General features: G+C 37.8%; 1 protein-coding gene across 4 annotated transcripts in view; it reads left to right on the top strand.

The window, feature by feature from the left end:
• The first annotated feature begins 4,333 nt into the window (after positions 1-4,333).
• Positions 4,334-27,846, top strand: part of LOC143739209 (disabled homolog 2) — a 28,240-nt gene continuing 4,727 nt past the window's right edge. The window contains exons 1-10 of one of the 4 annotated variants that reach the window (XM_077231523.1): positions 4,334-4,814; positions 13,258-13,457; positions 22,331-22,479; positions 23,331-23,429; positions 23,527-23,658; positions 23,885-23,968; positions 24,573-24,596; positions 24,687-24,719; positions 25,152-25,214; positions 26,819-27,430. In XM_077231523.1, coding sequence (XP_077087638.1) covers positions 13,376-13,457; positions 22,331-22,479; positions 23,331-23,429; positions 23,527-23,658; positions 23,885-23,968; positions 24,573-24,596; positions 24,687-24,719; positions 25,152-25,214; positions 26,819-27,430 — 1,278 coding nt within the window. In that variant the 5' untranslated portion in view covers positions 4,334-4,814; positions 13,258-13,375. Of the gene's footprint in view, positions 4,815-13,252; positions 13,458-22,330; positions 22,480-23,330; positions 23,430-23,526; positions 23,659-23,884; positions 23,969-24,572; positions 24,597-24,686; positions 24,720-25,151; positions 25,215-26,818; positions 27,431-27,846 lie in introns of all 4 variants that reach the window. The other 3 variants (XM_077231522.1, XM_077231520.1, XM_077231521.1) reach the window with 3 other exon arrangements.

Here is a 27,846-nt window from a genome sequence, read left to right as displayed (position 1 = left end):
GTTCGGCATCGAGATGTCGTCCTCGCTCACATGATGAAATTGGGGTTGAGACTCAATGCCAAGAAGAGTTCTCCTCTACAAAGAACCATTTTTCTTGGTGTGGTATGGGATTCAGTCACGATGCGAGCCACTCTATCGCCTGTTCGTGTAGCTGCTATCCTCACAACCACAAAAGAGTTGAAGCTAGGCCAGTCATGCACTGTGAAACAGTTCGAGAAACTGTTGGGCCTCATGGCAGCAGCATCCAATGTGATACCCTTTGGCCTAAAGTACATGAGACCCTTGCAGTGGTGGCTCAGAACCAGAGGGTTCTCCCCGAGGGGAAACCCACTTCGTACGATCAAGATTACGCGGCGTTTTCTCTGCGCCTTGGTTATATGGAGGAAACACTGGTTCCTTTCCCAGGGTCCGGTGTTGGGAGCTCTTTGCCATCGAGCTGCTATCTCGACAGATGCTTCCCTCACCGGCTGGGGTGCGGTGTGTTCCTTCTAGTTATAGCCTCAAGGTGCCACGAAGGAAACAAATGTTACATCTTTGGGTTGAGACCCCCTGATCATTCGTTTCCTTCATGGCACCTTGAGGCTGAGGCCTGCAACTCGCACTAGGGTGCCGGCTTGGGACCTGGCAATAGTTTTGGAAGGCTTTTTAGGGGCTCCCTTTGAGCCTCTAAAGGCGGTTGCAGAGAAATTTCTGACTTTTAAGACCATCTTTCTTCTAGCTATTTCGTCCCTCAAAAGAGTCTGACACCTTCAGGCCCTTTCAGTTTATCCCACCTGCCTTGAATTTGCACCAGGGATGGTCAAGGCATTCTTATTCCCTAGACAGGGATACGTCCCTAATGTGCCAACTAATATTCCGAGGCCTACTGTGCTGTAGACGTTCTCTCCTCTGTTTACCTCTTCGGACCAGGAAGAACTGAATCTCTTGTGCGAACACTGGACACTTATATCCACAAGTCTGCCCCGTGGAGAAAATCTGATCAGTTATTTGTTTGTTTTGGATCACCTAAGAAAGGTCTTCCAGCCTCTAAGCAAACAATCAGTAAGTGGATAGTTGAGGCTATCTTTCTTGCTTATGAGTCCTCTGGCCAGCCGTGTTCTTTGATGGTCAGAGCTCATTCTACTAGCGGTATGGCAGCCTCTAAAGCCTTATTATCTGGAGTTTTCTCTTCAGGAGGTTTGTGACATGGCAGGGTGGTCCTCGCTGCTCACATTTGTGACCAGTCACGGAAACTAGGGACACAAGTCTGTTCTGGGGCATTTTGAGTTATTCATAGATTCTGAAAGTGTAATCTCCAAGCTTTCCAACGATGTGTAACATGTGGAAATCTGATAATATTTGGAGAAGTTGTGGCCATTTGAAGCTAGGCACTTAAAAAAGCTCAAAGATGAGAAAACGACCTCTAAAGATTGTGCAGTTCTCACCTGTCTCTGCTGCTGGGAGTGACAATAGGGCTCATTTACATCTCATTTAGATAAGCCATTCCCCCTGTAAAGCTCCCCCCCTGTGCTTTACAGCTTTTTTTGCATTTCGAATGAGTGCACTTCTGCCGCACTAGGCGAAAAACAATTGTGCTGCCCCTCTATTTGCAACGTACCAGCAACAACACACAAAGAACAATATGCCATATAGCCTACATGTAACGCAAAACCAGCAACAACACACAAAGACCAATATGCCATATACATATAACGCAAAACCAGCAACAACACACAAAGCCAATATGCCATATACATATAACGCAAAACCAGCAACAACACACAAAGACCAATAAGCCATAGGCCTACATATAACGCAAATAGTGCGCAACGCTCGTGTGCCCAAAATGTCAACAATATTAAAGTTTATGCAGGAGTCAAATGCCTGTTGGCATTTTTCTTTAAGCAGTCATGACAGGAATTTTCCAAATAATCACATTTCACCTCCTCAAATTACTTTTGCAAATCTCTTTACACCACTTTCTTACGTGCATATACACACACAAATGAAATGTCCGCAAGCACATTATATCATCAGCAGGTTCAGCATCTTAAATAACGACTAAAGAGCAAATGAAGCTTAACTTACATTTCAGAAACGCACACGGCGGGCCTTCATCGCAGCAAAGGTCTTAACTGCATCCTCTATTTCGATTCTCTGTGCCAGTTCATGTTCTATGGAGATTGTTGCCAGTCCATTAACTCTGTTCCCTGTTCAAAAAACGTTCCCCATTCAAAGCAATCGGGACGTCACATATGAAACAGCCAGCCATCGCTGTCAGCGAGCCGAGCCGCCGTATTCAAGCACTGAGAGCGCGCGCGCCGCACCCATACCTCCGGTTCAGTTTCCCGAGCCCACGAAGTGCGGCGAAAACATTTTCGGTGTAACTGCCACGGTTAATTTCGTCTGCGACAATCTTTGCGGCATCCGTCTTCATTGAATTTTGATATCAGATAGAGCCGGCCAGAGCACAGCATAATAAGTAGCCGTGCGGTTCACTTGGAGGGCGGGGGCAAAAGCGCAGGGTTATTCAGTATGGATATTCACACAGACAATGACACGCCACGCCCCTACTGCATGCTAGAATCTCCGAAAACAAGCCGATTTCAACCTCAAAATGTAAGCTTTTAAATATACCAATACTGCTATCTCAAACATGGAGAGGCTTCTTCGTGATTTCAATTAACAGATTCTGCAAAAAATTGAAATTCACCAAATTTGAAAAAAAACTCTTCTTTCTCATTTTGCTCGAAAGTTGTGCTGCCGACTTGTGTCCCTGGTTTCTGTGACGGGTCACATTTGTGAGGTTTTATAGCCTGGACCTGGATGCTGCCCCAGGTTCTTAGGTGCTTGTTACTTAGATTGCCGACAGTTTCAAACATACAGGCAATTGCAAGTCTGGCGTATTGGGTATTCTCGTTCCCAAGGCATCATCGATGCAGTTCCCTCGAAAGGGAACTTCTCAGATTACGACTGTAACCCTAGTTCCCTGAGAAGGGAATGAGACGCTGCGTCGCCCTCCCATACTTCCTGCATCCCTGTGATCGACTTTGCTTCAGCTCTCGAAGCTAATGCCGGTTTCACCGGATGTGCTTTTATCCTTTCCTGGTCATGACGTCACCCGCCCGTGACGCTCATTCTTTCCATTGGACTAGTTGACATACGTGCTTCAGACGTAATCACGCGGAGACGTTCCCAAGGCATCGTCGACGCAGCGTCTTGTTCCCTTCTCAGGGAACTAGGGTTACAGTTGTAACCTGAGACGTTTTCTAGTGCTACATCTATTTATATGATCGATAATATTAATATTAAAATATAATAATAATAATGATAATAACCCTTACTATTTAATAACCCTTGCAGGTTGCCCCTGCATACTCAATAAACAAGCAACAATTAGTCCGAAATTCAGCTGCTAGAGTTCTTACTAGGTCAATAAAATGTGATCATACAACACCAATTTTATTATCTCTACACTAGTTACCTATTAAGGTCTGCATAAATTACAAAGTAATGCTACTGACCATATGCCCTAAAAGGTTTAGCTGCTGTGTATTTAATCGATCTTCTATCGCCCTACAATTTATCACACTATTTAAGATCACAAACTCTGGGCTTCTGGTAGTACCAGGATATCTACGTCCGCTAAAGGAGGGAGAGCGTTTTCACATTTGGCTCCTAAACTCTGGAATAGCCTTCCTGATAATGTTCGGTGCTCAGATTTACTCTCCCAGTTTAAATCTTTGGATTACCTCGGAGATTAAAGATGCATCTCTTTAGCCTAGCATGATATAATGCATCTCCTATAACCGTATACAATTGTATGCATAATGCACATTATGATATTTGCCTAATGTTATGAACTGCAGCTACGCAAATTATTTTCCATTTGCTTTTCTGTTTTTTCTCAAGATGCTCATCCCGAGGTAACTAGAGAGTTACTCAGCTCCAGTGTGAATCCAGCCTCTTATGAAGACATCAGATGACCCAACATTCATCTCTGATAACAGATCACTAAATTGTAATGCAGACACATGCATTTTCTGTAAAGCTGATTTGAAACTAAATCTATTGTGAAACGTTATAAAAAATAAATGTGAATTGAACTTAATATTATTAATTATTTTCTTATAATATATTCTAATAATAATTTCCAGTATTCTAAGGCTATATTGATTCTGGGAGTATAAATAAAGTCAAAACACACAGCACAAATTGATGTAGAAACAAATTAAGACAGTCCTTACAAAATTAAAGAAACAAAGAAAATTAAAGTAATGTAGCCTACTTTTTAAAAAAGTTAATGAAGTTCAATAAAATAAACAATTTAAAGGCTGTGGAGCTTGCTGACGGTAAAGTATTGCATAATTTCTCTGACTGGAAACAGCATAGCGTGTTGTAATGTACTGAAAGTATGATTGTCACTACTTATGTCACACAGGGGGGAAAAAAGGTGCACAGGCTAGCGAAATGCAAGGAATCAGTGCGCACAATAAAAACAGCCAGGCAGTGGGAGCGCATTCGAAACATTTGGATGACACGATCATGTGTTGTGTGATGCTGTAGACGCAGTGAATTTGAGGATAACCGCCGACTGGTCTTCAGAGGGTTAAATTTCCCTTTGAGGGGGAGTTACTGAATCTGCAGCAACATCAGAGCGCATTCCTCAGAGCTGCCAACATCCCGGGAATAAGACCTTCACCGTCAACATCTCAGAGCCACATCCCGGGAATATACCGCAGTACCGGACACGCGTCGTCTCTGTTGTCAAGCCGCGTTTTCTCTGCTGGTTCGGAGTATGCGAGCTCCAGGATCTGCTCAATGTCTTAATGTAGGTGAGCATATAACGTTGTCCTTAAATTAATGTGTAGCCTAATGTGTAAGAAAACCTGGCGATTTTTGCCAGCTTTCTATATGTACCTCGTGCATTAAACAAACGAGTAAACGGGAAGTCGGGGTTTTATTTTAAATATTTATTTATATAGCCTATAATATGTTCTGTTTCCATTCACTGCAGCATGAGCTTTGTTACTGTCCAAAATCCTCATACTGTCTTTCGCAATGCCGTCTTATGGGCTATAGCCTAGCCTATTAAAGAATTCCAACCAAAGAATTCCCACTAAAAACTGAAAACATTATTATCACAGTAACGCGTGCAACTGCTTTAGCACAGACCAGACAAATGTGACATTCTAACGCGTTTAAATAAGGTGTTATGTGTTTATTGTACCGTTGAATCGTCGATACATTCATGAATAATCAAACATTTAGCCTACAGGTCTTACAAAAATGTGAAATATATCTCTCATTGTAATGTCCTTATCAAATCTATCCCAGATTTTTTTTTTCTGTTTGCCAATATAACCTGTTGATTTTAAATGATTCCCTTTAAAAAAAAGTGAAAATAGGTTGATTTGACATTGATGTTGGCTGCTGGTCTGACCTAAATTCACAGATGTTTGCATGCACCAACAGTGACCACATCCGTCATCAAACAGCTTCATATTGAGACCAAACTCAAAGGCATCAGGTGTAGCTTAACTAGATCTAAAATTACATAAAGTGATTCATGCAATCAGTATTTTCTAAGGATTGCATATAAGTTTGAAGACACCTAGGACTACTCAGAGCTCCTTGTCTTAAAGTTCAAAGACATTTCTAAGACTGCACAACGTAAAATAATTTAGACGAGATTTTGTATTTCTGAAACTTCACTTTTTAGACTTCCCAACAGAATCACAGGCCTGATTTTAATAAGGGGCTCATATATGTTATGACCTTAAATAGTACTTATAAGTTGCTACAAACAAGAAGTTGGATTGCTGTGCTGTTTTGAAAGGCACAAGCTTTGGTGACTCAGTTTAGTTTTGGTTGCAGCTATGATCTCAGTTAAAGGGAATGTATGTCATTAAGTTCTGGTTGATCTCAATGGCAGGGACTTGGAAAAGCTAAGCCTTGAAGGGTGAATGGCATTACAGTAAGAGTAATGAGAGGACAAGATCATTTTCAGTATAACTTTAACTGCACGCGGTCATCGTGATTTTGCCAAGTAAGACATGTTCCTGAATCAGCATATTTTCTTGATCCTGGTACAACATTCTTGTCCAAAAATGTAGTCCTAACCCTATCCCTGCCCCTAAACCTAAACCAAGCCATCACTCATCCCTAAAATCAGAGGGGAATAACATGTGAATGTAGAAGCACCTAACCCTGGGTGTAAGCCAAAGCTTGACATAAACTGTAAACTTGTCCCTCAATCTGATTGGTAGATTGGAATGTTCCAGAATCAACAAAGATGTAGATCCAGGAAAATGCTGTACTGAAATCACATTCACCAGTTACTTTCTATTCCCTTAATGCCATTTTCATCCCCTTTTGCTTCACCATCCCCCATAGTACTTTTGGAGGAGGAAATACCACAGTAAATATGTTCCTCTTCCTCTTACAAAGCTGGAAATGTCGAAGGAAAATGTAACCCTTTTTTAGTGAGCTCACTTTCATATAGTAAAAAATAAGAACCTATCTGAAACATTGAAGGAAAATGTCTTTGTTCCTCACATTGGACATGGACAGATGCTTTCAATCATATTGAAAACAGCAAATGTGCTTTTACTTAAGTATGTGTAAATGACTATACCATGGACAAGGAGCCAACACTGTTTAACTGTTTTGAAATGTGAATTACTATTTAAAAATGATGCCGGGTATGACTCAGGTCAAGACATTCTTCTTTCTCCTGTTGGTACAATGTGTGCTGTTTTATTGGAACCAGATGTTGGCACTCAACGTAGTTTCTCCTCTGTCTTTCATTCCGAACTCTTCAAATGCTGTCCAGCACCTTTCCTTCTCCCTCTCTCTTCATAAAAAGACCAACATATTTCAGTGGAGAATGTAGTCCAAAAAAGAGAGAAACAAAGGCAACTCTCCATCACTTTGGACCTTTATTAGACTCTTCTCCACTAACTCTGCTGTCTTTTCTTGCCTCTGTGACTTTTTATTAGACAAAAGAGACTGTTGTTGTATTTCATTGTAGACATATATAGATCAGTAGAGAAGTCATGGCTGCTCTTTTATGTGTAGAATGGTATTTCACTGTGTTGGCCACATGCTGAGGTAAGTGACCTTTGCCCTTAAGTGCTTGTTTGTACTGCACTTTCCCCCCTCCTAAAAAAGGAATGAAATTGGAATTTTTCGTTTATACCAGTAAAAGAGAAGGTGTTTTAGGGCCACACGTGAAAGCCTTTGCTTTTCAACATTATCTGCTAGGATAACACTTGACCTTCACACACTTAAAGGGATAGTTCTCCTGAAATGGGAAATTCTGTTATCATTTACTCACCCTGATGTTGTTCCAAACCAGCATGACTTTCTTCTATGGAACCCATCTTTCCTGGATAGGATTTTCAAATGCAGATATAGGCCTACCTATTTAATCAGAGTCTCTGATAAATCTGGTGCAAATTTCTGCATGGAACGCAAGTGAGTGACATCTATACAACATTTACTGACACTGCCCAGGCTTTGACCCATGACAGGACAAACTCTCTTGCCCATCTTGTTCAGGACAGAAACTTTGGAAATCATTAGGTCATTGTGCTGCAGAACCATTAAGATCTTTAGCCTTTACTGAAGCGCTCCATTTTGGCTTTTCTAGAAACCACTGTTTACAGTATAGTTTCACAAATGACTTAATTTAATCATTAAGAGTATTGTGTCCAAGGTTTGTGTATAAAACACAAGTATTTAGTCTGGTCATTTAGTAGGTCTTGAGCAATATCGTGGCTTACTGCACTGTTTGTCCTTATTTCATTCCCTTAAACATAATTTCAGCAAAGGCTGGATCGAACAGCTTACAGTACATAATGGCCTCCTCCTTTACTGTGTGAAAACTGGATTTACATTTGCTTAGTTTTCCATAAAAAGTTTGTTGTGTCAGTAGATGAACCCAGTTATGGTGTTATGGTGTTATGGGTTAGGGAGTGTTTGTACACCAGACATTTTAATGCCTCTTTTGTAGCAGGTCTGGAACACATGAACGACCACACAAGCAGAAAGCTAAAATTATGGTTTACTGTGCTTCTGAAATGTTTTCACTTATATAAAAAAAACCTCTACTTATCATGGGACCTCATGCTCTGATGATTAATTATATAATAATTTCCTGTGAGGTAAGATTGTGCTACCTAAATATAATTGGATAGGCCCAACACTCTAACAGGGTGTTTTGTCTCCTTCTGTTAAAAGGAAGGATTCAGAATTTTCAGTATCATTACTCCAGTCTTCAGTGTCACATGATCCTTCAGATATCATTCTAATATGATGATTTGCTGCTCAAGAAACATTTATCTTAGTATCTTTGTTGAAGTGATACTTATTGTTTTCAGGATTCTTTGATGAATGGAAAGTTCAAAAGCACAGTGTTTATTTTAGATAGAAATCTTTTATAACTTTATAAATGTCTCTACTGTCATTTTGGTCAACTTGCTTTGAATTTTTGATGTAATCGTTTCTTCTTTTTGAAAAGTGAGTCGTAATTTCTTCTTCTGAGGCTGTGTACTGTGTTCCTTGCCCTCATTTTGTTTGATTATGTGTCTTGGATGATGGATTGTGTGTTTGCTGTGCAAAGCCAGCCTGTGAGTGCAGCACTATGAAAAGAGATGCCCATACTTGTCATCGGTTGCCATAGGAACCATCACAATCCAAAGCCATAAGGGTCATACAATAATTGTTGCATTTGAATTGCAAAATGTTACATGAATCAATATCATTATCACCTTAGCCTCCTTTTCTATGGCCAGCTTTTGCTCTGATCCCCATCCTCAGGCAGTTCATTATCCTCAGAAAGAGTCTTAAACGCAGAGGTGTTCTGGCCATTAAATGCATCGTTCGGTCCTGCATGTGGCACGAGTACAATCAGGTCTTTGTTCCTGGTTCCCCTATGTGTTCCTTCTAGTTATCCAGTGTCCTGTTGACATCTGACAACACACCCCTGGAGATTTTGTCTGTCCAGTGTGTTTACCTCAGATTCTTGGCTTTGAGCTGGGGAGGATGTGTCTTCTTGGCTTTCTTTTTTTTTTCATGTGGATATTTACACATACTCCATAGCTTATGTTAAGTGACAGCCTTGGGGCCAGGAATAGGGAAAAGGAAAGATGGTGTTTATATACCCGTTCTTAGTCCTCTCTGGCTGCTGGACCAAGTACTGAAGACCCGCTGAGATGCCAGGCAGGAGAAAATGGAGACTAAGAGGGCTTCTCAGGCAAGCAAGGAAGTGCAAATATTGATGTTTTCCATGCGCTTTGACCGGGAAGCGCTAAAGTCATGCGAGTAAGAGTGAAAAAGATTTTATAATATAAGGTACAATACCCCATATATTTACAAATAACAGCAACTTATGCGTCAAATGGTGACCATATGGTTGGTCAGAATATACAGTTCACTGAGTTTTATTGGCCAGCAGAAGAGCATGAATTGTCTGTTTAGATGAAGCTGTCCAGTTCAATACTTGATGACATGTAGTCATTTTAAAAAATAATATTGTTTAAGAATTTACATCACAGTTTATGGAGTGATTATGGATAATGTGTTCTTGTGATTGAATTTGTCACATTTGTTTTTCAGATGTGTCACATTAGGAGGTCTTGCTTATACAGACCTCTTTAGCATTAGCTAAACACCCCACTAGTGTGAGGTCTGTGGGATGTTATTTTGAAAAACTAACTCTTGCAGATGTTTAAATTTTTTTGACTCATGCTTCCTGTATTTCTGTTCCTTGGACAAGTTCCAAAAATGTACTGCAACTTTTACTTTTTAAAGCTTTCCACATTGTGCAGTTTATTAAAGCAACAAGACGTTGTACTTTCCAATGATTTTGTATGAAATATTATGGCTACAAATAAATACTCATATGAGTAATCATACCTTGAATAAACATTATTATATACACAGTTCAATGGTTTGGGGCCAGTAGGATTTTTTTAAATAAGGAATTAACACTTTTATTTAGCAAGAATGCCATAAATTGATCAAAAGTTACTGTAACGTCTTTTTACATATAAGATTTCTTTTTCAAATAAATTAACAAAAAAGTATCACAGTTTCCACAAAACTGTTTTCAAAATTGATTACAATAATAAGAAATGTTTCTTAAGCAGCAGATCTGCATATTTGAATGATTTCTGAAGGATCATGTGACACTGAAGACTGGAGTAATAATGCTGAAATTTCAGCTTTACTATTACAGGAATTAAATACATGTTCAGATATATTCAAATTGGAAACAATTATTTTAAATTGTAAACATTTTCCACAATATTACTGCTTTTACTGTGTTTTTGATCAACTAAATGCAGCATCTTACTGACCCCAAACTTTGAATGTTTGTGAAGTTACCTGGCTGAACTTTAAGCTGTTTGCTATTACCGCAATGTAGCCACTTCCTACTTATATGGAATCTACAGTGTGCATTTATAGTCAAACCCGCTTTAAACTCAGTTCATCCAGCCAGATTTAAGTCTCATAACTGTGTTTACTACAATAAACCCTCGCTTGTTGTTTTGTAGGATACACTATGTCATAATCTCAAAAGTTTCTGTAACTTTTCACCTTTGAACACCTAAATGAATTCACTATTGAATGGTTTAGAAATCCTTCCAGGAATATAGTGCTTGTAAAATGATAATGGTATAAGATAGTGGCATTTTGAAGATATCGTTCTACTTATTTGTGCTTGTAATATATGTATCTTTGAAACTACATAAATGTCTATGGACATACAGTAAATGTGTATGTGAGCTAATCACACAGTCTGGTATCTAAAATATTATTTAGATGTGCTCGCTGACCGTGTGGTAGATGTACACATAATATGTTTTCTTTCTGGTGTTGACATAATAGGATCAGCGTGTCAGCTAGATAGATACCAAGACTTTACTCTTGACTAGAACATCTTAATACCTCACCAGCATGACACATTCTTCCTCTGGTTCCATCCTTCCTTTTTGCCTGGAAGGGAAGTCACATGTCTATAAAGGACACTGCATTTGTGGATATTTTGTGCCAAGGTTGCTCTGTCTACCGTGAGTTGCCAACAGCTGTCGTTCAGGGAAGGGCAGCTGGTACTCTTTGCTCTTATAATAGAGTCTGCTCACTAGCTATAGATGACCAGCAGAATACTGGGGTCACATGTGGGTCACCAGTGTGAGAGGTGAAGCTGATTATGGGTTAAGAACTATTTATGTCTGGTGAGACACAATAGCATACCATTTTGAGTTGGACTAGATAACAACTTTGACTACAGGAAAAATACTATAGCGTATTTCAAAACCTGTGAATTTACTTGGTCTTTGACTGCTTCGAAAAAGTTTTATTTTATTATTATTTACGTATTATTATAGTCTTCTTTATTAATATGTTGAATTAATTTTTAGTTTTAGTTTTTCTTCGTTTTAATTCCAGTGAGTAATTTTAGTGCTTCAAATTAATCTCATTTCAGTTATTTACCAAAGAAACATTTCTAATTTTCATTTAGTTTAAGTTTTCAATCTAATATTTATATTTTATTGTTTTAAATTAGCAAACATGTTTTTAATATTTTTTCTTTTGTTTTGGTTAATGATAATAACCTTCTAAGTTGTTTCGCAATTACGTAACATAATTGCAACATTGTATTGAATGTTCTACAGGAAGGCTATTTCACGGAAAGTGTATGTATTTATAGGCAGCTCGAGTCGGTGAACTGATGAGGGTAAAAACATCCCAAATATTTTCATATAAGAGTGACTTCGAAATTTATTTATTTTTTGGATTGAAAACAAATGTACAAAAATAGCCTGTCTGTGGTATGAAGAAGGTGGGGAATGAATAGATCCCAGATGGAAGGGAAGCTGTGACTTCCTGTCTTTGGGTGCAGGGCGGGATAATTGCAATGCAGACAGCGGGAGATAGAAGCTAAGGGTACTGAGGTCCTGTAATAGATATGCCAAGAAAGGACAGGTCCGAGAAAGCAAAAATGTCTCAGTGACCTATCATCTCAGATAAGTCTGAGCCAGTTATCTGTATTAACTCAAAACATGAATGTCACATGGGTTGTTAAAGGCAGCGAGTGGAGAGTATTTATGGCTGAACAATGTCACCACAGCAAAATGCTCCAGAGTTCAGGATGTTTATTCAGCTTCTGTTTAAGCACAGCCACTTTGTATTCCATGTGGACTTTAGTCCACGTAGATAAAACTGGTTAGGACATTGAAAAAGGTAACCAGCGTTAGAGATCAAGCGACCACCTTGCGCTAAACAATGTTCACCAACATCTGACATGCTATAATGCTTGTCTCGGCACTCCGGACTGCGACTAATATGTGTGTCCATATGCGGTTTCATCTGATATCATATAGTTAGAGCATGTACCAGTGTTTTTTAAAAAGTCAGCCAAAAAGGATCACGACTCAAGCTCGCTAAAGAATTAGAGGCTTGAATCAGACTCAGTCCATGAATCATTCTGAGACACTAATGAGTTCACAACTGACTCTCTTTCTAAACCTCAAGTCATTTTTCAGTTATGTACAATTCAAAATGAACTGGGAATCGTTACTGTGATGTGTACTTTAAGTCCATGCGACTCACATTCGATTATTAACTAGGTAATTGTTCTTTGACTGTGAGTTTTGTTTAAATAAATTGGAGGGATAATGTTTAACAAGAAACGGAAATATTTTACAAAAAGTATTGATTTTTTTAAATTAATGTTTAATATATGTGGTCCAAATGTAAGGTTGAATTGACTTTAAGTTAAACTTTGTTGGAGTGACATTTTGGAAACATAATACACAAAACAGCTTTTTTTCTGCAAACAAGCAGAAATATTATTACAAAACTGTAATATATATATATAGTCTATGACACAAATGTCATCAGGACATAATCATTGTAATGTAATTATTAAAAAGTAATTTGCTCCTAAATGCTTCATATGCTGTCATATCGATTAATCGTGAATACTTGCATCTAACATAAAAGTTTGTTAATAATTTTTTTTTTAATTTAAAAAAAAATATATATATACATATATTATATAAACACAAACTTTTATGTTAGATATGATTAATCGATTTGATAGCACTAATATACTGTATTATTGTCTGGAGCCCTGTTGCCTACGGACGCATCTGCTAAATAATGCTACAATGATCGCATTTTCCTTTGATTTGTAAATTTATAAACCTCTACTAAATCTGTTTCCTGTTTTGCTTTCTCTCTCTGTCTCCTTCCTATCCAGTGCAGGCACTGTTGATCATGGTCCACTGCTGAGTCAAGCTGAGTCACACCGCAGAGAGGAGAGCAAGAGGGCTTCAACTGATCCTGTCTTCACATTTGTTTTGCACAAGGCTGGCCTTCAAACATGTCTGCAGAAGTGGAAACCAGCACACCCCCCGTCGAGCAGGCACCTTTTAAGACACCCTCCAAAAAAGAAAAGAAGAAGGGTATGACAGTGACACTTTTCTCACGTCAATATCTTGTTTTTTTTCTTGTTCAGGTCAGACCTTGGGTGATTTAAAAACTTTTAGACCCCCTTTTTCAAGCACAACTTTGCCATTGATTGTTTGAAAGGCTGCAATCTATTTACTTTTTACTTAATTTGTGGTTTCTCAGTAAACGCCTCTATTAGGAGAGAACATGCAATGGATTGTTTAAAGAAAGTACAAAAACTGAGTAGACCTCTTTGCTGACCTACTTTATACTAGCACATCATTAGTGGTATAGTGAGTATCCCACTGAGGTTAGCTGTGAGTCTTTAGCTGCATGTAATGTGAGTGTAAGTTGCTCCTAGCGTCCACGTCTCCAGAGCACCTACAAAAACCAAGCTTGATCCATTACAAACATGTAATGAACCTATTCTGAGGTTAAACTAAACCCTCATAAGAGTTTTGAAACTTAAATACATCTATTGTACTTGCCACCTCCTAAGATGAAAAGGCAGTTTGTTTAGAGATTTGATCTCAGAGTCTATATTAAGTTATGCGCTGGTTAAGAAAACCATTTTGAGATTACATCCATGATTTATACTTCAGTCTGGAATCCAAAGAATTTGCCACATTGTTCTTGGACTGTACAGTTGGAATCAGATAAAAATTATTTAATAGTTATGTCTTAACCGAAATTCATCAGTTTATCAGTAAATGTGTGCTTTCCTTGGAAAGTTTCAGTCATTAATCTGTGTTGTGGAATGTTAAGCATGGGTGAGCTTTTATTAGTTTCATGGGATATTACTTTAAGCCTTCTGGCTTTTTAATATTGTAATACATTTGGATTTTTTGACTTCTTCATCTAGGGACATTTACAGATGTGCAACTTATTTATTTATTTGAATATATTACCTTTCCCCTTTCTCCCCTACTTTTATTTTGTCTATAGAGATACATTGTGCTTGTTTGCTACCTAATTGCAACTGTAAAAGTTTCAAAAGCTGGTAATGAAATATACAAGCAACCTGTTTTCTATATGTATTGTACTATTACCACATTTTCAGCAAATTTTAGATATTAGGTCAGACATTCCCCATTTAAACCTGGTCTGACTCTTTTTTGGGGGGTACCTAAATGCAAACCTGACCCAGTAGTAGCATTATGATTGTATTATTATATATATGACCCAGTGATTACATCTGACAAGTGAAGTTCTGTCTGACAAAAAACAAGGCGCTGTTTCCTCTCAAGAGGACAGTTTGAGTTCATCAAGTTCCTTGACATGTCGTGTAGCGCAGTGCAAAGTTGGCGAACAGCCACCTGCAGAAACCTAAAATCCTCCTCCAGAGCTCCAGGGGCCTCTTTGACCCAACATTTCTTTGGATTTATTTTTCTAAGCTGGAACCTGGTGCACAGTGGTATTGTTTGTCTTGCCTAGCTCATTCATACCAACAGAGCACACAAGTGATGGATTCCATTACAGTTCTGTTGCTGTTTCCACAATACATTCCAGCTGCGACAGCAAGACACTGACTCTCCAACATGTCTATTTATGAGCCTTTTCCACAGGCATGAAAACAAGCAAGATGATTCCCACAGTCTCACGTGGAATAGCCAGCAGTGATTTGGGCAATGAGGTGCATCTGTGGTTGAAGGAGGTTTCATAGTCATGGGTTTGACATAGAAACAAAAATATATTGGTGCAACATCACATTTGTTCTTTCAGCCACATTGTTATTGCAGTTCATGTATAGGCCTATTTTTCTTTCATATCTTTAACTTTTTATAGATGAATGTGTTTTTGGATTTTAAGGGATTTGGCTTACCTTCATGATCAGGCTCATTTGTGAGCAATAGGGAATATTTTTTTTTTAAATTGTTCACTCTCCACATACCCCACTCATGAGTTTTTACTCCCAGACCAACAAAAATCACTTGTCATCTTGATTAAGACCTTAATAGTTATGTAAGCCTATAAATGACTGTGTTGGTGCTTAAACTTAGAACTATGCCTGCGCCTGTATTAAAATTATGTCCGATAATGATAAGCCGATAATTGATTTTATGTTATGGCCAATATTAAAATTTTATCTTATCTAAAAAAAAAATTAAAAAAAATGGAAATATTTTAAAATGTGATAAAGATTTCATATAAAGTCAGCATGAAATTAAAATTCAGCCTATTTTCTATCTTATTTTGAACGATTCATCTCTCCATGGTTCATTGTTTTACTTTTTTTCCAACCTCATAATGTTTAATCAAAATGTCATAATTCATCTTCCAGTGAAACGACAGACTTCTCTCTGGTGAGTCACGTATGCAGGACTTCTCCAATCAGCCACTTAAACTTAAATAACTTCAATAACTCTGTGTGAGAGTTAGATGTGGCACAGTAATATAAATATTAGATTGCTAATTAAAAATTAACATGCACAATTAAATGTTCAACCAATATTTTTTTTTATTATATCAAATATCAGCCAGACCTGTAGATCTTACTGTAAAAATAGGCTCACTTAGCCTTTTTATTTTAGCCAATTAAATAAGAACAGACAGAACCAAAAAGCTCTACACGTCCCATTTAATGAAAACAGTAACTAAACCATGCACTCATAATTATGGGTATTATATGTTCACGTTGGGAGGGGGTTATAGAGCTGAAACCTCAAGCCTGTAGAGTCCCTGCATGGGATGAATGTCAATGTTGTCCCTCAGCTTGGCCACAGAAGGCGTGAGGTCTGGACCTCGGCCAGACTGTTCTCTCTCAGTCTCTTTTTGTTTCTCTGCGTCTGATTCACTCTCTCTGTCTCCGCCTCTGCCATCTCAGCAGCGCCACTGGTCAAAAGGGGACATTGCCACATAGTCAGCTGAGCTCTGGTTTTGAAGTGAGACACATGGCAGGCAGACAAAATAAATGGCCAAAAGTCAAGAATAAAGAAAAAGGATAGTGAGACATAATGAAGAGCTCACAGAGAAGAGATTGGTTGTTTCCAAGGAAGGAGGATAGGAACTCTCAAACTAGCAAATAATGTGGCACATATCCAAAACAACACAATTTTAAGACTACAACATGGCCAGACAGATATATAAAATATGCACTGAAGAACCAATAAAACACAATTTTCAGCATATTGTCACAGATATGTTTAGTTTCATTGTGTTTATGTTTGGTTCTCCCTTACGAAAAAGAAGTATATTCAAGTTCATTTTATGAAGTATACCTAGTGCTGGGCGGTTTGACCAAAAATTTATATCACGTTTTTTTTCAAAATTATGCCGGTTTTCCGGTTTATGACGGGTTTTTTTCATGCATAATCAGGTGTTCAAAGCATTTTCTACTGGTTGAGAGAGGAATTACTGCAGTAAATTGACTTAGGATGGTATATTTTACTGTCATTAGTGAATATTGTAGAATGGAATAGAGCCCAGTATAACCTAAAATTGTTATTTCTTAACGTTCGAATAGCGTTCTTATAACCAAGCAAGAACGTTAATACAACGTTTATATAACGGGAGAATTGAATGTTCTTATAAGGTTTTGAATAAAGTACTTATAACCAAGACATAACGAAATAACGTTAATACAACGTCTAAAAAATTGGACATTTTGAATGTCCCTAGAACATTCTGAAATAACGTTAACGTTTTTATAACTTGATGGGAACGTTATGAAAACGTTCTTATAACCTAAAATTGTTAGCTGGGGAAGAGGAGAGATTCGCGACTGAACACGTTTTAAGTGCAGGATTCTCTGAGCGGGCCCAGAGAAAATAGACCTATTTTAACAAGAGCAGCGTGTAGCCTATCTGAGAGCGCTGCACATAATATTCCGCGCGCGAGCAGAGAGATTCGTGCTCGCGCATTATATTAATGTACTTTCGCGCTACAATAATGCGCGCAGCATCCATCGTCTATGTAACGTAAGAGTACTGCTGTTTGTTTACCCTCACTCGCTGCTGCTTAGAAGTGCAACATTGTAAAGGGTCCGTCTGAAACAGTGTCGCGCAGCGTAACGTTCGTTCCGAACGTTGTGTAATTAAATACACCGGTATGGCTGTTTATTCAAAATCAATATCGTGACGAAAATATAAACCGGTTTTCGGTTTGAACCAGTTTACCGCCCAGCACTAAGTACTGTATACCCAAGTAATGTTCAAGTATATTTTAAGTATAGCCTACTTTATGTTGTAAGTATACTATCAATGTGTACATGTACTAAACTTGTAAGTGTATTATTTCAATACTGCTTGGGACTAAATTGGCCCACTTATAGTACTATAAGTGTAACAGTACACAACTAGGCTTCTCATTTGTAATGCAAGTGAACTTATAAGTATACAAGTAGCATTTTGTAGTTTATGGAAGTACACACTGAAGTGTACTCTCATACTCTCAGTAAACTACTAGTTTAGTAGTTTATACTGGAAATATACTTGTAAGTTTTCTTTAAGTGAACATAACATTATACTAATAGTTTACTATTTATATATTATTTTTGCGCTTGCAGTATACTACTATGATCAAATGTTGATATTGTTTTTTATACTTGAAAAATACCTGTACTCTTACTAAATTTAAAAACATTTTATTAGCTTCATGCATCCTTTTTATCAACACTTGAATGTCGGTAAGTTTCATAAAGAAAGGCAACATTTTAAACAAAAAAGTTGAGAAAATCACATTTCTGTCAAAGACTAACGTTAACGTCATTACGCCTTGATCAGATTCAGGACGATGATCAAATGGAGTAGATCGAGTCCAATATGGACTCATGGGTTACACTTTATTTCATTTGGCAACATTAAAGAGTTTTGATTTACATGCTGTTTAAAGGGTCACTCCACCTCTGGAAAGATGAATGTGTATTTAAAATGGGTAATATATGTAGAAGAAATGTGAAATTATTTTTGAATTTGGAGCTTTCTAGACTGAGAAAAGACAGAAAATGTATTTTTGGCTTATGTGGATGAAAGACAACAACTCCCAGAATGCACTTGCTTCGCTACCCTAGGAGGCCACGCCTACCGGTAACAGAGCGCAGTAGTTAAACAACAAGTCCAGGCTACTAGTGAGTCTCCGTGAGTCTGCCCGAAAATGTGTTTCGAGATCGCCCACAATGTCCGGGATTCGGCTTTTGCGTTCTACAGTCGCCATTCATCATGTTTACTGTGGCGAGCAGGACGAGTGAAGGCCGTGTGGAGAACGACGCGAGGCCGGTGGCGTGATTACTGATGAGCGACACCTGTGAGACGCATCGGTCTCGTATCTCTCACGGAGGAGCGGGAATTTTCTTAACAATGTTAAAACGCACCTACACCGATCACTTGTTTAGCGTTCATGTAAACACTACATTCAGATTCACCAATCAGAATGAATTCAGTTAGATTGAAACAAAAGCTGTGCATGTAAACAATGAATGGCGACCGCAGAAAGCAAAAGCTGAATCCCGGACATTGACGGCCAGACATGTCTGGGAAAAAGAGGACGGTAACCCCTAAAGTTACTACTCAGCTTTCTCCACAGAACAAGAGCCTGCTAGCTTACCTTCCAAAAAAGATGGCTGACACTATGTGTAATCCCAATCCTCCATTATGCATCCGTCTGCGTATTCAGTACCTTCGTCCATATTTTCAAAAGGTTTCTGCCGGTGAAATCAAACGCACTGGCAATGATTTGTGATTGGTCTATTAGCGCATTAGGTCCAGCCCCCTATGGGCGGGTTTGAAAGGGTGAGATCTAGTGCTTGTAGTCTTTACAGAAATCCCCCTGTCTTACACTTCCTCCTACAATGACGCAAAATGACGATTTTTGCGTCATTTTAGGAGGAAGTGAAAAAGGTAAATAGAGGATTTCTCTCATCTCAGGGGAAAATGAGAGAGTGTTGCACGACCATTCAATAGTATAACTTTGTTTCTAACAAAGGAAAGCTTAATGCAAATGGGTGGAGTGACCCTTTAATGTTTGATGTTCACGCTATTTTACAGATTTTAATCTTCTTTCACTTGTTTTAGCTTCTTCTCATGTGTTTTGATCCGGAGATTCTGTACTAGAAGATGTGTCATAGCGCCCCTTACCGTATAACAGTGAAAACATTGATAGCTGGAAAATTCAGTCAATGGTGGGGAAAGAGTGAAGTAGAATTAAAGTAAATTCCTATGTACACTACCAGTGGACTTGCCTAAACAAAAATTCAGATACGCAGAATTAGAAACATATCTGTTTTATATCAATATTCTAATCAATATTCTCAAACAATATACGTTTCATAAGACTGGATGAAAAACTGTGTAAAAAAGTAGATTTAATAGGTTACTCAATCAAAAGAGTTAACACAACTACAAGCCAAGTATACTTTGAATACTTCATTATACTTTTAAGTATATCTCGATCAAAAGATTGAGTACAAGTATACAGTCCAAATATACTTGGACTTTTCTCTAAGTATAAGTCCAGTAGCCTACACTTAAAGGGACACTATGTAGTTTTTCAACCTTCATAATATATTTCCAAGACCCTTGAGATGGTACATCGACTTACAATAGGTTGAATGACACGTCTGCCATAGCCTGACAGTGTCTGTATCGCTTTTACTGGCACTATGTAACTTCGGGTTTCGGGTAGGAACCTGAGCAGAAAAAGAACTACAAAATTCGACTGCTTTACGGCATACGTCACTTCCCCCTTCCTCAAATTCTGACGTGAGAGCCTCACTAGCGTTTGATACCCGTCTTATGTTGTTGTCATGGGCGAAGCAACAACTAAAAGGAAGAAGGCAAAGGTTCTGTCAGAGGAGACTAAAAGAAGAAAAAGGGAGAGTGACAAATTAAAAGGCCGGACAAGGATCAACAAGGGAGAGCAAGACAGTTTGAAGACGGTGAGAGTGCACGCGCGCGACCAGCTCTCTCTCTCTCTCTATCTTATCCTCGTTCTTTCAGTAACATGCACCCTCTCACAAGCGCAGCAGTCAGTCATCTATAAAGTGTTTTTAAATTTGTTAATAAATCAGGGAGGCAGGGAGCTGACTACCGCACGAAATGTAAAAGGCCGAATAACATGGCCTGGCCATGTTACGGAATCTATCTGGTCCTGCATTTATCTTCATGAATCAAGTAATGCTAGTAGAGTAGCGGATTATCAATCTGGTAGCCAGTAACGTTAAACACTAAAATGCTAGTTTATGATGGTTATCATAAATAATCTTTCAGGTTAACTATCCTAATGTCTGCAGGCTGATAGTCATGTTTGTTTATTTATTTTTCTGTTGAAAGTGTCTTGCCTGCAATCATGTAAAAACGTTATAAGCCATCATAGACGCTCTGCTTGAGTGGTAGGCTATTTACGACAGTAACGTTAAATACAAGTACTCTACAGTGACTCTTTGGAGCGCTGTTTGACAAAAATGGAATTCCTGCATAGTGTGCCTTTAAATGTAATTTTAAGTATATTTCTGAGAGGAACATAAAGTATATATTTTGAGAAGTATTTAAAATGTAGACTGAAAGTATACTTTCCTATTTTTAGTTTAAAAGAAGTATAAACATAGAACACTTGAATAAACTTCTTTTTCATAAGGGCTGTTCTGTGACTGTTTGCCTGTGTTCTCAATCCTTGTTTGTTTCCATGGTTTCTGATTACATTACACACCTGTCTAAAGTTCTGTTGATTAGCCTCTTGTATTTAAGCCCTTAGTTCTCCTCTTTGGCTTGCGTTAAGGTTGTGTCCCTATGTGTACTGTTTATAAAAAGATCTTGATTGTTCGTTTTCTCTCTGGTGGATAATCTACACACGCAAACATTACACATATCAGCAGCTCTCTGAAGCACTTTGTGTTCATCTTAATCAGCCTCCTTCAGATCTTTTTCTGCCATTGAGTAATCGCCCATATTTTGATATGCGCTTGAGTAACTTGCTGACATTTCCATTGATTGAGTAGCATTCAGACTGAGATTCAGAGCTGAAATTCTGCTAGAGATAACTCTTTGTCTCAGACAGCTGGTACCATCAGTTCCTTCCGAGTGGCATCAATCCCAGTGACAGCCGTAATTATGTCTCTGAATCATTTCTCATTCCTCTTAGAATAAAGGATTTCGTGAATGATTCTGCACTGCTCTATTCATTCCCATTTTAGAATGCTTTTGTTTTGAATGACAGCTGCATTTGTGATGAGCCGCATTTGCCTGCTGTAAACTGTAATCAGTTAATTATATGGAGCAGTATTTTAAAAAGGTTAAATGACAGGGGCTCATCCTATACTACAGAAAGGACACTTAATTAGTGGTTTCATGTATGAGTGAAGAACTTGCTTTTTCAGCTCTTTTCAAAATGATAAACCTAGCCAAGAAATCTATGGCATTTTCTCAGAATTGTTTGATGAAGTGCAAAAGAACTTTATTAGATTTCATTTTTTTGTAACACTTTTGATCAGTTTACTGCATCTTTTCTGAATAAAAGTTTTAATTTATTAAATTGTGCCCAAAATTTGGAAGTCTATATTTGTACATATTGAAATATATGCACATATATTTTCGTTTCCTAAAACTCGACTGAAAAAAGATAATTATGATGATTATTTACTTTATTAATAGCCCTAATATTGTATATCATTTTTTATTTTAAATCTCTGGTTGGTAATTACTGGGCTAAAGCCATAAAAAACAAAGTCTTTTACTATATGTTGTCTCAATCTCCCCATAAGCGTTTGAGGTAATTGCAGCAGTGTATATGTTCATGGGAATCTGCATCACAGCAGTCGATCTATTTTATCTATTTAATAATAAAGCATTCTATTATTTCTCTTTTGCAACACACTTTAAATTAAATACTTTTAAATCTCACAATATTTCGTTTTATGTTTTAGATTCAAATCTCTCTTTTTATCTGCTTTTTTCAGCTGCAGCGAGTCCCGAGAAAACAGATGAGTTCCTCCTTGCCAGGTTCAAAGGTAATGGAGTTCGCTACAAAGCCAAGTTGATCGGTGTAGATGATGTCCCTGAAGCAAGAGGAGATAAAATGAGCCAAGACTCCATGATAAAACTGAAGGTCAGTGAAAGGTCAAGAATGTTTCTTTTTTAGTACAGTATATCTTAAGTGACTTCTAGTAGCCTAAACTAATGGCAGAGACATAGGCTTTTCACAATGCATGTTGTTTCCCAGATAACAAGGAACATTCTCAGAACTTTGGCTAAAGTTATGTATAGTAAGTAAGCTATACTATATATAGCTATATATTTCTCATTTAACTTTTAATTTTAGTTTGATGTTTGTCTAACATTTTTTTATTGTTGTTGCTAATTGTTTCAGAATGATTAGAGAACATTCAAAAGTAACGTCCCCATTATGTTTGCAGAATTACTAAATGAATTGTTCCCTTAACATTCATATAACCAAGAAGAAACGTTTTTCAAACAAACTGGAGGTTTTAAACGTTAAGAGAACATTGAGAGATAACTTAAAAGTTACCGTAGCAAAATGTTTTTGAACATATTTTTGTTAGCTGGGTTTAAAGCTTTATAGAAAATAGTGCCTTTATATCTCCAGAGAGCAAACTGTGTCAGTGAAATATACCCTTAGATTGTTAGATTCGAGGAGAGACATCTCTGCAAGAAAAATAATAATTGAGTCAACACAATGTTTTCCAGTATTTTTGACATAAATATTACTTGCGTGAAGTAATTATTTTGGCTGTTTTTAGTTTGTTCTGATTCAATATTTATGATATTTTAAGAGACAGAAATATCCCTGCTTCCAACACAATTTATTTAGCCCAAAAAATTCCAAATGGTTTGATATACATTTATATAGCAGGACACTGACCACATGCAAGAAGTCAAAATGATTTGTTTTTTAATTCTCAGTAAACATGTATTTGTCTTTTCTCTCTGCGATCTCAGGGCAAGGCAGTGGCAGCTCGCTCTGCGGGCAAACACAAGCAGAGAGTCTGGGTGAACATCTCCCTCGCAGGAATTACTATTACTGATGAGAAAACAGGGGTCTGTCTCTTTTATTTATACTGACTAGAATAAACTCTTCAACAGATATACCATTTGATACCCAATACACAGTATTAATTTTTTTTTATTTCTCCAGGCAAAAATACTGGAGCATGCAGTAAATAAGATCTCCTTCATCGCACGGGATGTCACTGACAGCAGAGCGTTTGGCTACGTGTGCGGTGCGGAGGGCCAGCACCAGTTCTTTGCCATTAAAACAGCACAGCAGGTCCAGTGAGATTTTATGGAGCAAAGCTCTTTCCTTCTTCACACACTCATGCCTTAGGCACACACAGACATACAAACTTGTTCTCTCTTTCTCTGTTACTCATTTCCCAGTAGTGCATTTTTCTAAAGGCATTCCCACAAAAACACATTCCCCCATGCTCACAAACATTCACTCATAAACCTGCAGGAAAAATGCCTTTTAACACATTGTTTGCGTTTCCACTCAGGCAGAGCCTCTTGTCATTGACCTGAAGGATCTTTTCCAGTTAATCTTCAATATGAAGAAAAAAGAAGTTGAGGGTTCAAAGAAGGTGCGAGACCCCTCAAAAATATTTTCTACAATTATTTTTTATATTTATATTTAATATTTAGACTGTGTATGAGCCAGTGAGAAACTTTTATACTCATACTTCAAGTGTAACTCTTTCAAAATGCAAGAAATTGCTGTACCATTCAAAGTCTGGGTTGGGTTTTAAAGAAATTAATTGTTTTTTAATTCAGCAAGGATGCAGTAAATTGATCACAAGTGACAGTAAAATATTTACAGTATAATGTTACAAAAACACTAATCAAATAAATGCTGTTCTTTTGAACTTTCTGAGGGATCATGTAACACTGAAGACTGGAGTAATGACTGATGAAAATTCAGCTGACATCACAGGAATGAATGGCATTTTAATTATTATTATTATTATTATTATTCATTATTTTTTGTTCAAATAAATGCAACCTTGGTGAGCAGAAGAGACTTCTTTCAAAAACATTTTAAAAAAATTACCAACCCCAAACTTTTGAATGCTAGTGTATGTATATCACCACAAACTAAACTACTCAATCACTCTTGTGTGTAGATATAGCTCTTTTTGTCTAATTTGGTGAATTTTTATTTCTAATCAGATCTTGTTTTCTCTTCAGGATGAAAATAATAAAGTGATAGAGGTAAGTATTGAGACATTAAATAAACATCTGCTAAATGTTATATCATACTATATATTTTGCTTCTAACTTCTGTCAATCTTACCTCAACAGAATGGCAGTGAAGGCTCACACAATGACAGAAAAGTATGATTTACATTCACCAAATGGTCCTGATATTGTTTTACAACAGTAAAAGAGTTTTGTTAGTGGCCTCCAACCTGAAGGCTCCCAGATGCCAGTAGAGTTGTGTCTCTCTGGCCCAGTTCCTAAAGCCCCCTGCTGGGTTGTCTTCATGTTGTTCACCATTTGCACACTGAACCTAAACTATTCTCCTTAGGGGGTGAAAGCTAATGAAGTTAGCAGACAGGAAATAACTTAGATGCATCACATAGTAGCTCTGGACATTCTCCCACCACTCCTTTCACTCACAGTCTTTGGAAAAAAACACAATTCTCCTCATTGTTCAATGCTCATTTCCTCCCATTCATTTGCCCTCAGTATGAATGGCTCTTCTCTTAGGTGTTTTGGTTACTCTGACTCCGTTTGGTGTCAACTGTTTTTTCAACTCTGTTGCAGGGCGTTGAACAGCTGGACTTGTTTGGAGACATGTCGACCCCACCTGACTTAAACTCTCCCTCGGTAAGACTGTTGGGCAAGAATGAGTCATGCATATTAATGTATAAATATACACATTCAGACAGATTGTGGGACGTTTTCACTCCAATTTTTGGTCGTATTGATGGTGACACTCTATTAACACAAGAAAGATAGACTACCATTATGAATGCTATTTCCATGGAATTCTATTATACACCAGCTCATTTACCAGACCAAAGCAACATTATCCAAATGAGACATTACGCCATTTGAAAGAGACTAGTGGCATTTAGACAAGTCTCGTATTCTGCTATAGTCCTTGTTTAGTCTCTAGTGCTTGATTGACCTCAAATGAAGAAAATGCTGTCATGGGGAGTAAAAGGCTTGGGCTCAGGCCAACAAAAATAACAAGCACTAAGGCTCAGTTGTTTGAAAACACACTGCTCTATAGAGGAACTTCACAACTATATGAAGCCGTTTTTTCTCTGCATGATGAATTCTAAGGCCTTTGAAATTGATAAATATGTTACATGTAAAATATATGAGTTTCCATAAAAAGAATGAATCCTCCCTTATCTTTTGCTGTTTACTTTCATGGTTGACTTTTTACAAGTGTGTTGATGCAGAGTTTGTTCTGTTCTTCTAATTAAACATTGCATTGACTGTGAGAGAACAAGTTCAGGTAATGTGTGCATACTGTGAAGTCTATTCATCCATTTTTAGCCATCCATTATTCAACCAGTGTTTTGTTGTCAAAAGCATGGTATATTTGGGGAAAACACTTAAACGGGGTTGCCAACTTTAGTAGAGTATAAAGGACACCAATGCACCAATGAAATGCACAAGAAATTGACAGAAATCGATTGTCCTAAGATTTCGCCATAATTAGTTAGTATAGCTGCCCTATCTTCTTCTTCCTTCATTCTTCCCCCACTCTCAAATGTAATGTCCGTGTAGCAGTTTCTAATATCAGGGATCTCAATTTACAATTCACTGTGTTTCACTTTCATGTTTTGCCATTTGTTTTCTAATCTGCTCTGTAGTTTCTATTACATTTTCTGCAGACATATAAAAGGTATTACAACAGTTACAAAACAGATGTCTGATAAATAGAAGAACAAGCAACAGAGCAGGTCAACACACCCACCAACCCTCCCCTGGAGTAGAAGACTGGAGTAATGGCTGCTGAAAATTCTGTTGAAAACTTTAAATTTTAATAATATTTCGCAACATTACTGTTTTTACTCTATTTTGGTTAAATAAATGCAGCCTTGTTGAGACTGTTTTCCTCTTCAAATCTTGCCAAACCCAAACCTTTTAATGATTGTGTAAAATTGATTAAAATGCAAAAGAAAATATTGTTCTTAACGGTGTTGGTAAAAGACACTACCTTTAAAGACAGAACAATCCTGTTTTATACGAGACGGTTGGCAACCCTACACTTATGTCATGAACGCACATGCTTGCATTTCTGATTGATTAGACTACACAGCATTTATGTGGAACAAGTTTATTGTACTTCATGCATGACTTCATCCATAGACCACTTAAATAAGCATTCAGGTATTATTGACATCAGCTTATTATTTAGTTATTCTTCTCTTTTTCTTTCTGTTTCTCTCCCAATCCTCAAAATCTTCCTACAGGAGTCTGAAAACATCCTGTTGATGGATCTGTCCACTGAGATAGACAGCAATCAGAACTGTGTTAAAGGAAACCCCTTCACCTCATCTTCTATCCCCAGAGCCCCATCCAGCCTCTCGCCTGAGAACCCCTTCTCTTCTCAGCTCAACTTCTTCCCCGCCCCTATCCATGACCCGTTCAGTGATGACCCATTTTCAAGCGACGACCAATCAATCAGGGGATACCCTGCCACAGAAAACCACAGCACTAATAACTTGTTCAATGGTGGCCCCAAGAATGGTGACTCAGACTACTTGGGCCAGCAGTTCGACCAACTCTCCAACAGGACAGTCATCCAGGCTCTCAGTAATGGCCACTGGCCTTTAGATGGCAGAGCTGCAGAAGCCACTAGCTGGACTCAGAATACTGTCCCAGTTCAAGAGCAGAACGGACATGGGAAAGTGACTCCTAATCCGTTTGTCGTAGATTCAGAGAAGATGCAGCCAGTGCAGAATGGAGTGAAGCATGAGAATGGAAGCATGGGTGAGCTACCTGTCAATCAAACCAAGGATTCGGTTATTATAAGCCCTCCACCACTCAATATGAAAGCCGGGAGGGGCAGGAGGAGTGTAAAGGTATGGTTACATTACTGACTGTATTTTGATAATTAGATGGCCTCTTTCACATTCTACTTTTCTTCTTACTTCTTTCTTATTTATATCTAACACCACTTCATGATCTGGTAATGTTGTTTACCTCAATTTTTAATGCTTCAGTGACTTGTAATTGTAAGGTAAGGATTGATTTGCTAATGTCTTTTCCATCACATTATGAATATATATATATATATATATATATATATATATATATATATATATATATATATATATATATATAAATAAATATATATATATGGAATGTTCATCAAGGCTGCATTTATTTGACCAAATTACATTAAAAAACAGCACTATTTTGAAATACTACTACAATTTAAAATAACTTTTCTATTTTCATATATTTTAAAAGGTAATTTATTCCTCTGATGGCAAAG

Source organism: Siphateles boraxobius, unplaced genomic scaffold (assembly GCF_051911475.1).
Source record: "Siphateles boraxobius isolate OS27281-9 unplaced genomic scaffold, OSU_SipBor_1 16, whole genome shotgun sequence".
NCBI classification, from domain to species: Eukaryota; Metazoa; Chordata; class Actinopteri; order Cypriniformes; family Leuciscidae; genus Siphateles; species Siphateles boraxobius.
This window is presented reverse-complemented; position numbering and strand designations above follow the sequence as displayed.